This window comes from Macaca nemestrina, chromosome 1 (assembly GCF_043159975.1).
Source record: "Macaca nemestrina isolate mMacNem1 chromosome 1, mMacNem.hap1, whole genome shotgun sequence".
Classification (NCBI taxonomy): Eukaryota; Metazoa; Chordata; class Mammalia; order Primates; family Cercopithecidae; genus Macaca; species Macaca nemestrina.
In genome coordinates, this window is record NC_092125.1 from 63,419,677 (window position 1) to 63,429,956 (window position 10,280).

Genomic DNA, 10,280 nt, shown 5'->3' on the forward strand with positions numbered 1-10,280 from the left:
GTATGGGTGAGGTCTTCAAAGGAGGATGTGTCGAATGAGAAGGAGGCCGTGGACAGATCCAACTGACATATAAGTGACAGGCCAAGCACCAGGAGCCTGAGAGAGAGCAGTCAGATGGATAGAAGTAAACTTGCAGCAAAACAAAAGAAAAATGAGCTTGAAGGAGGAGGAAGTAATTAGAGTGAAATGCATAGAAGGGGCAGGTCACATCTGGGTTTGGAAATGTGCACAGGCAGTAGCAAGCAGTGGCTGTCATTGGGAACCATGACCTGAAGCCAGCTTCTGTGGATTAAGGAGAGGGTGGAAGTGGAGGCAGGTGTGTAGCTTGGCTGGGAAGAAGGAGGGCATCAGGTGGAGGCAGTCTGGTTTTGTTGGTTTTTTCGAGTCAGGAAGCACCTGAGCCCACCTCCATGTTGACTGGAGAGGGCCCTATTAGGGAGAGACCGAAGATAGCAGTGAGGAAGGGGAATTCTCACTGGGGTGAGGTCAGTGAGTAGGTGAAAGGGTGTGAGATCCAGATGTCAGCATGGTCCTTGGTCACAAAGAGTCACCTCTGGGAGGCAGAAATGAATTCTTACTTTGTTTTTATTTTCTATGGGGGAAGAAACCAAAAGTGCAACTGTTTATTGTGAATAGTAGGGGTGGTGGGAAGGGCTGGCTTGAGAAGGGCTGTAAAGTTTTGGCTTGGGGCAGAGCAAGGCTCTGAGCAGGAACTCACGGGTGACCTGTCTGGTGTTGTAGAGGCTCGTAATTTGTGCTGGCAGCACCCTAGTGGTTGCACATTGTTTTCTCTGTAGTGGTCCTAGCCAGAGGGTAGGAACAGAGCTGAACGATTATCTGGCTAATCCAGGGTTGGGGGTTGCTGGGAGGGCATGTAAGGGTGACAGAGGAGTTGGGGGTTTGGATCAGAGAATGCTTGAAATCTTGGCTAGCAGAGAAGGAGGTGGGGATAGGAGAAGGCTGATGAATGTGGAGAAAAGGAGATGGGGGTACTGAGGGAGTGAGGGAGCAGGTATGTTAAGAATAAAGAGGAGTGAGAGATAGGAGAGGGCATTGGTGTTTATGATTTGGGGGATGGGATAGGGAAGACAAAGGTCCGAGTATACTCATAGAGCATGGCAAACAAGGAATGAATGGAAAGATAATTTGCAGTGGCAAGAGCTGAGAGGCTAGGTTGTGGGATGGGCTGTCCACAACATGGAGATGCCCCCTAGGACAGTGGTCAGGAAGGAGGGCAGCTGGTAGCTTTGATGACTGGAGGGTGGGGGAGAAGAGTGCAATGGCAGGGACCTCAAAGGAGGCCGGGCTAAAGCAACACTGAGTACAGTAGAATGCTGGTCCCATCTCCAGAGGGCACAAAATGAGGGAGGAAGAGGAAGAAAAAATCACTGCGATTAATGCGGGCTCCAGGGCAAGCGGAGCTGCAGTAAGAGCCTGCAGGGGCCCAAGTGCATGACTGTGGGCAGGAGGCAGCTTGTTTGTTGTGGAAGGAGGAGTCTGGAAGGTCCAGTGGGAGGGCAGATGAAAGAGAAGACAGCTCAAGTGGAAGTGAGAGAAGGAGACATGATGGAGGACCAAACAATTCTACATTTGGGGCATGTGAGGCCCCGTGGGTTTTCCAGCGTCAAAGTTCCAAGGGAAACTGATATAAAGTTGTTTTTACCTTAGATGATCACCAGAGCAGATCCATCTCCACATATAGTTTTAAATTGTCCTCTCATCAACACTGACTGTTTCTCAGGTTCTTGTGCGTGTTGACATTTGAAAATGTTTGGGCCGGGCGCGGTGGCTCAAGCCTGTAATCCCAGCACTTTGGGAGGCCGAGACGGGCGGATCACAAGGTCAGGAGATCGAGACCATCCTGGCGAACACGGTGAAACCCCGTCTCTACTAAAAAAATACAAAAAACTAGCCGGGCGAGGTGGCGGGCGCCTGTAGTCCCAGCTACACAGGAGGCTGAGGCAGGAGAATGGCGTAAACCCGGGAGGTGGAGCTTGCAGTGAGCTGAGATCCGGCCACTGCGCTCCAGCCCCGGCGACAGAGCAAGACTCCGTCTCAAAAAAAAAAAAAAGAAAAAAAAAAAAAAAAAAAGAAAATGTTTGGATGTTCATTCATTCAACAAGCATTTGTGTATACGCTGTGTGCCCGGCACTGTATAGCAGCTCGGGTTTGGTTTTGTACTTTTCCAACGTAGAAAGTGCTTTTGTAGACATTGTTTCATGAATTCATTAAAGCAATCCTGTGAGACAGCTAAGCCAGGTGACGATATCCCAATTTTTTTTTTTTTTTTTTTTTTTTTTTGAGACAGAGTCTTGCTTTGTCACCCATCTCTGCTCACTGCAACCTCCGCCTCCTGGGTTCAAGTGATTCTCCTGCCTCAGCCTCCTGAGTAGCTGGAATTATAGACGCCCACCACCTCGCCTGCCTAATTTTTGTATTTTTAGTAGAGATGGGGTTTCACCATGTTGGCCAGGCTGGTCTTAAACTCCTGACCTCAGGTGATCCGGCTTTCCTCAGCCTCCCAAAGTGCTGTGAACTGGGTGTGAGCAGGGCATCTGGTTCAGAAGCTGTCCAACTACTCTGGGGGTGGGGCAGAGTAGCTGGATTCTGGATTGGTTTCAAAGATCAAGCCACAAAGGTTTCTGATGATTCTATGTGGCATGACAGAAAGAGAGAAGTCAAATGTGGTTCACAGATTTGCGGCCTGGCAGCCAGAAAGAAGAAATGGCCAATAACTGAGTCAAGGAAGATGGCAAATGGAATGAGTACCTGGCAAGGGGTGTGAGGTGGGGAGGCAGAAATCAGAGCTACGTTTGGGGTACCTTCAGTTTGAAGTGGCTATTAAACGTCCACGTGGAAATGCCAAATAAGCAGTCAGCTGTACGAGTCTGGAGTTCTGGGGAGAGATCCAAGCTAGAGGCATAAATTTGGGAGTTGTCAGCATATAGATAGTATTTAAAATGATGGGACTGAACCATTTGCAAGCCTAGCCTCCAGTGGGGAGAAGTCTGTTCTCAGAGTGAGGAGCTCTGCACACGTTGGCTAAAAGGGTGGCGTGGCTTTGTGAAATTGAGAGCTGGAGGAGCCCAGCAGAATGAACCAGGTTGTTCAGCCCTTAATGAGCAGACACTCTGCGTGTAGAGGCAGCCAGGCCCACCTCTCATGGGTGAGTCAATGAATACATTTTAAAAATCAAATTAGAAAAATCCTGTCAAGCAGGAGTCTCCGGTATGCAGCTATTTTATGAGGAGGGAAACCGTGAACCTTGCTGTCTTTGGTTGCTTAGGACTCCCATGAAGACCTCCTAGCAGGGGGAAGATGTTGGGGTGGGCAGTGGGCACTGACAGAAGCTGGTGAAAGACTGGATGTTTGCAGGGGCCTGGGGGAAGCGGGACCTGGGGGAAGCATTAGCTGGGGAGCTTCTCTGTGGGGCTCTGCCATGTGGCTCACCATGCCTGAGATACCCAGATGGGAGGGAGGAACTCTTTTTTTGCTGCTTATGGAAGACGAGACCCAGAGACTTTGGGTGACCTGATGAGGGGACAGTTCTCTGGGTTCAGGGTGATAATGGGGGAAATGGTTGTTCCTGTGACTATTTTATATCCTTCTTTAGAACCCTCAGCTTTGTTAGGTGTGTGACCTGGTTGATCTTTATAACATACCTGTGAAGTTGGCAGAGCAGGTGTTATCTCCATTTTACAGATGAATAGACTAAGGCCTAGGGGAATCAATAGACTGCTTGTCTATGGCACCCAGCTAGGTCTTGGCAGGGAGACAAGGGATCCTAGTCTGTACCCGAGACTCATCTGAGAGGTGACATCACTGAACCCAGCTGGGGACCATTTTATGCAAAGTCTATGGAGAGCAGGTTTGCCTCAGCCCGAGGGGGATGATTTTATCTCTTGGTTGCTGTTTCCCCTTGAGTTACCTAGATTTCCTGACCTGGAGCTATCCTTCCAGGAATGGGCGTGGCCCTGGGGATCGTGAGGAGAGAAAGGTGCTTCCCTATCACAGAGGAAAAGGGTCTTCCAGCCATCAGTAAACCCTGCTCTGTCAGCTGACTCCCCCACACCCAGAGGCCCTGGGCTGGTGTGAGAAGCAGTAGCAGTTCTGCCCGGATCTCTGGGCATGAATAGGAGGTATTCTTCTCTCCCTAGTAAACACAGCCCCACATGCTCTCTGCAAGATCCCTGGCGGTTACTAGCATCTATTTTTAATTCATAAGCCTCCCCCTCTCCACACACCCCCTGCCATTGTTTAGAACTCACCAGCTGGCTTTCGGACCAGAGCAGCCCTGTTGGGGTTGAGTTACCGAAACACCCTAGAGGCAGCTAAAGTTCCTCAGCTGTCCTGGAGAGGCTCACCCCAGCCCCACCCCAAGAAAGTAGGGGACCTCAAGCCCCAAGGGGAGCAGGGTGTGATGGGGGACAGATAGGGGCTCACGGTCCAGGGAAGCAGCTCAGCCTTGGTGATGGTAATTTGGATGTTGGTTGTTCCTGCTAGATCCACTTAGTTGTCTTTGAGGTTGTGCCTTCAATTACTTCCCTGTTTAAAAACAAAAACAAAACATTGTTGGCTGGGTGCGTGGCTCCTGCCTGTAATCCTAGCACTTTGGGAGGCCGAGATGAGTGGATCACTTGAGCCCAGGAATTTGAGACCAGCCTGGGCAACATAGTCAGACCCCATCTCTACAAAAAGAATTTAAAAATTAGCCGGGTGTGGTAGCGTGCACCTGTAGTCCCAGCTGCTCGGGAGGCTGAGGTGGAAGGATCACTTGAGCCCGCGAGGTTGAAGCTGCAGTCAGGCACGACTGTACCACTGCACTCCAGCCTGGGTGACAGATTGAGACCCTATCTCCATTTTTAAAAATCGTCATCTCAGCCTCGCCATTCTGCTTTCTAGTATGTATGTGACACAGAAAAGTAACGGCTGTCTCTGTCTTAGATTTGTAAAGTGGGGGAAAAAAATGTCATCAATTGTGGGTGCACTTGGGCATTGGCAGGTGATTAGAGAGTGCAGGTTTTCCATCCGTGTGTTGCCTTAACCTCTGGGAGGCACATGCCCTGGAGACTAGAGAGGGAACTACTGGTTAGACATCCAGTGGAGGTGGAGTTGAGCCATCTGGCTCCTCAGAAAACAGATGAGGTCCCCACCCTCTTCTCCCTCTTCTTCTTCTTCTTTTTTTTTCTTTTTTTTTTTTCTTTTTTTTTTTAACAGCAGTTCCTGGAAAATGTAGTGTCAGAGGGTTGTATTCCCCTTCTGTCATCTCTCCCAGGCCTGGTGAGGCATCAGTCCCCTCTCGCCTTGTTCAGAACCTCTCCCCAGCTGACCCCTGGGCTTGTGCATGGAGTGTCAGGAAGGGGATGCAGCGCAGGAGTGCTGGGTTTACAGCCAGCCAGCCCCTGACTGTGTCCTGCTCACCCCTTCCCCTCCTGCAGTGTGGCTGAGAAGCAGCATGGGGCAGAGCTGGGAGGGCTTCTGGACAGCTTCAGGAGACTGTGGAGGTGCTGGGGACAGGACTTTATGACAGGCCCCGCTTTGAGAGCAGGCAGGAAGGAAGAGAGGGCCAAGATCTCCCCACTCATGCTGCAGGTGAAGTGAGGAGGGTGGAGAGATGACAATGTCCTGACTGGATGCTTCCCTGTGGCCTCATGGAGGTGTTATCTCCAGGCTCCAGACGGGGAAACCAGTGGAGTTCAGCCCGTCACCTAAGCCAGAGCAGACTCTGAATGCCCTATGCTCTCCGCCCACTCCCACACCAGATTTATCCAACAAGATTTCTTCTCTGCCCCAGCATAAATAAGCACCCCTGTTTACTCTGAAGGATGGTGAGTGAGGGGCCCCCCCCAACCCCTGGCTCTTGCCAAGAAGATAGATCTTGGCAGCTGCCCAGGGGCCTTGGTTTGTTTATGTCTGGGAGTCTGCTGGTTCAGAGGTGGGTGGGGCGGGCTCTGCTGAGAGAGGTTTCCAAACATGACCGCTCAGCCAGCTGGCCATGCAGGCGCCCGATGTATCTGAACTTGTAGGCCAGGTTGCATGGGAGGCTGAAGGGGCCCAGACGGGCCACACTCTGCATGTTCACACGAATGCATCCACTTTCTGAGTCACACCACCATGCAGGTACATGCGCCAGCCTTTGCTGGCCTGCCCTCCCTCACACCCAGGAGTGGTGGAGGGCAACTGCCTCCTCTGTTCCCCTCGCCCATCCCATCTCATCTCTTCTGCCCTTCTTTCTTCCTCTCTGCATGGAAAGGTCCTTTGGGCAGAGGGAGAGCCAGAGGCAGCCAGACCAGCAGTCTCAGAGGAGCCTTTCAAGGCCGTGCCTGTGCTGCCAGTGGCTTGCCAGGCCAAGGCAGGGCAGCTGTGTGATTTGCCATGAATTGCTGCTCCCTGTCTCAGTGACTCAAAGCCCCTATTCCCCAGAGGCCTTGGGGTCCCAGCACAGCTGTATATCCTGTTGTGCCTGGAGATCCGAGAAGTTTCTTCCTTTAGTCTGATTTGAATTCCTCATGTTGAGGTGAAGCCCCTTGCCTTGTAGGGGTCCTGTCCAATTAGGAGAGGGGCCCAAAGTGAGGACTCTGTGTCTGACCAAAAGCTCTGACACCAGACATCATAAGCTGCAGCATCCTCTTGACTTTTCAGACAGAATCAGACAGCAAGTAACTGGCCTCCAGAATTAGCCTTTATGCATCTTTTCCCCACTAACACCCACTGACTTTCTTTCTAGATTGAAAATATCGGCCGGGCGCGGTGGCTCATGCCTGTAATCCCAGCACTTTGGGAGGCCAAGGCGGGCGTATCACCTGAGGTCAGGTGTTCGAGACCACCCTGGCCAACATGTGGAAACCCCGTCTCTACTAAAAATACAAAAATTAGCCAGGTGTGGTGATGGGCATCTGTAATCCAAGCTACTCAGGAGGCTGAGGCAGGAGAATTGCTTGAACCCGGAAGGTAGAGATTGCAGTGAGCCCAGATCGCGCCATTACACTCCAGATTGGGCAACAAGAGCGAAACTCAGTCTCAGAAAAAGAAAAGAAAAAAAAGAAAATATCCAGTATTCTCCAGACTAGCTCTGGCATCTGGGAGTACAGAAATTGCCAGGATACAGGGGGCAAAATTAGATAACTTCCAAGTTACCTAGCCAAGATGTGAGGTCATGCCTTGTTGACGCCTTTGTCCCCAAGCTCAGGTGAAAACCTGGTGAGAAATAAGCTGTCTGTCTGCAGACACAGGTGGGAGAGGCCGGCCAGGTATCTGCCTGGGCTCTCCAAGGCTGCCCAAGGGGAAGGTGTGCTCACGGTTCAGGTGTCAGACCCCTATGCCAGAGCTGGTAGCAGTCAGCAAGAGTAGCTGTCATCGAGTTCCAGACGGTGAGGAGCCGGCGCTTCTGATGTGGGCTGGGTCATGGGAGTTGGCTCAGGTCTCCCCGGCTACCCAGCACATTCTTCCTGGATCTGCCACATCCCTGAGATGAGAAACGTGACCCCAGTCCCCTCTGGTGCCAGATGAGGCAATGGAAATACAGTATCATTAACCTGATCCCTGCTTCTGCCTGTCCTTTTCATAGGCACATTTTGGGCTTTCTCTTTATACACCACAGAGCAGAGGGCTCTGAAATAGAAGCAAAAATGAATGTACACACCCCATTGCATTTCTTCTAGGCTCCTAGGGAATCAGAAGCTCCCCTGGGCTGCAGTAGGGAGTTGGGGGAAGTGAGTGTCATTTCTGGGGACAGTAGCCTTTTCCTACCTCTCTTCTCGGTCCAGGGACAGGCTCTTGGACCCCTAGCCCATTTCCCAAATCTTCCAGATGCCAACCTAGAGGCCTTCTGCCTCCTGCTGCTTTTGTCCTCTTCGATCCCCCTCCAGATCTGATTCTGGGAGTTCTCCCTCTTCCTTTCCCTTTCCTCTTCCTTACAGTTCTCCAGATACCCCACCACTGGGACCCTAGAGCTGGGCTAGTGTCCATAGCTAGTGAATAATTCAGCAGGCTCAGCAGGAGCTAAATCAGACCCAAGGTGATACTGTGACCAGGAGGCCTCCTCTGGGCAGCTGGAAAGACGAATCCTGCCCTGGAAAGACAAGTGCTCTGTAACATTAACTTCATTATATAAGGTTTCTTCATTGCCTGAGAAGGTAGTTTCAGATCCAAATATAATCTGGGCCCCATGCCTGTCCACTGACTTCTCAGGGCCTCAATGGCTTATGGGCATGCCCCCCAAGAGGTGCCACTCCTGTCCTTTTGAAAGCCTTCCAGGCATCAACAGTCAGCTGAACAGCAAGCTACAGTTTGCAGAATGCGTTCACACACATTTCTCATTTAGTCACATCAGCTCATGGTATGCTCTGAGCCCTTGAGTCAGCAGGAGCACACTAGAATTCAGTGTTTCAATCCTCTGCTTTTAGAAAGGAATGATTCCAAATTATTCCTGGCAAGCAGGATGGGGTCGAGGGTGCTCTGCTTCCTAAAAGTTGCCCAAAAAGGAAATGTGGCTTCCTCTCCGGGTCACTTTCTCTCGGGCCTGTTGCCAGTAAAGCCTCCTCCAGGGCAAGTGACTGTAAAGGCAAGAAATCATCCGTCTTTCCTACCTGCCTGGTACAGATTTTGATTTGCCTAAAAGTGACCTAGGTAAGTGGTTCTGTTCACTGCCCAACATCTGGGCTCATGTCTGTGAGAAGGACCACCTAAACAGGAGTGTCTGGCATTAGACGGGCAGAGGACCAGCAGGAGAGATGGCATGCTCCCTCTCTGGAAGCAGCTGAAAGGGGCCCTGGTGTGTGCATGTGGGTGCTGCCCTGCATCTTCCTCCACTCTGACCTGATCTGTCTGCTTTCCCAGCTCACACAGCTGTGCCTATCCAGGTACTCCTAGGAAGCCTGCCCACCTTGGTTGCTGCCGTTCACGCTGAAGAATATTATCCTTCCTCTCGCATTTCCCTGGGGGTTAGCAGAGCTCTTTGGTCATGTGTGTTTCTAAGAAGATGCACCTTCTGGCTGGGCTGAAAGTGAATACTTGGGGAGAGAACCTCTGAATAATGACCACTTTGCAAACCTCCATTTCCAAGCAGGCTTGGTGAGCATAAAAGAAGCTGCCAGCCTTTCAAAGAAGAATCCTCACTGGGAGATTTTCACCGCACATTTGGGGCCTGAGGTTTTTTTAAGGCCTCACCTTGTATTCTAAGCTACTAAATGTAGCTGCTTTTCTGCGTGGTTCTTTGCTCCTAAAGCCTATGACTTCTCCAGTTTCCCACCCTTCAAAATGTGTGGTTTGTGATTTTTTTTTTTTTAAGAGAAAGAAAAGTAGGCCAGGTGCAGTGGCTCATGCCTGTAATCCCAGTGATTTGGGAGGCCAAGGCAGGAGGATCACTTGAGGACAGAAGTTCGAGGCCAGCCTGGGCAACATAGTGAGACCTTGTCTCTCTTAAAAAATAATAATAATAATAAAATAACTAGCTGAGTGTGGTGACATGCACATGTAGTCCCAGCTACTTGGGAAGCTGAGGCAGAGGATCGCTTGAGCCCCCAGAGTTTGAGGCTGCAGTGAACCATGATCACACCACTGCACTCCAGCTTAGGGGAATGAATGAGACCCTGTCTCTAAAAGAAAAAACAAGAAAAATAAGATGATTTTAAAAGGGCAGCAGGGAGAGAATAACAACAAGGCAAAGGAAGAGAAAATAAAAAATTTAAGATTTAAAGATTTAAAGAGTACTAAAGAAAGAAGAGGCATGGCATAAAAATTAAGGGAAGAGGAGGAAGGATATAGAAGAAGAAACTAAACTAAGGGGAACCCAGTAAAAGGGCTGAGACCTTCCAGACGTGCAGAGAGAAGAGCCTGTGCCCAGGACCTGGGCTTCCTTCCAGTCCACCCTTCTAAGATGACAAGAGCCCATCTGTCACCCCTGCCTCAGGCTTAACTTGGATGGGTGGAAAGAGTGAAGCCAGAGACCCCCTGCCACAGCTCAGCTGCCCATCCTGTGAATTGATAGTGACCACTCTGTGTCACTGAGATGTGGCCTCCATCTCTGCCAGGCCCGAGAGGAGGCAGCCCAGGGGTGTCCAAGACTGATCAGGAAGTGCAGGGGATGCGGCTTACTCCACAGCTCCTTTTCTTTGCAAAAGAAGAGCTGCTTTGCGACTGGTGTCCTTTCAGAGCCCGCTGCTTTAGTGCCCTTGGCAGCTTTTCCCAGGTGTGCCTGCCACTCTCTTAACTTTGCTCCTGATGGCAGCTACTTCTTTGACTTTTTCTGTTTCAGACCAAGTCTTCCAGGTACTATCTGG

The 10,280-nt window shown here is 50.7% G+C and overlaps 1 protein-coding gene across 3 annotated transcripts in view; it reads left to right on the plus strand.

Annotated features, from left to right (window-relative positions):
• LOC105484811 (transmembrane and coiled-coil domain family 2) overlaps positions 1-10,280 on the plus strand; it is a 45,195-nt gene that overhangs the window by 15,804 nt on the left and 19,111 nt on the right. The window contains exon 1 of one of the 3 annotated variants that reach the window (XM_024793778.2): positions 2,789-3,166. The exons of the other annotated variants lie outside the window; for them this stretch is intronic. Coding sequence (XP_024649546.1) covers positions 3,095-3,166 — 72 coding nt within the window. The 5' untranslated portion in view covers positions 2,789-3,094. Of the gene's footprint in view, positions 1-2,788; positions 3,167-10,280 lie in introns of those variants that run through there. 3 annotated transcript variants of the gene reach the window in all.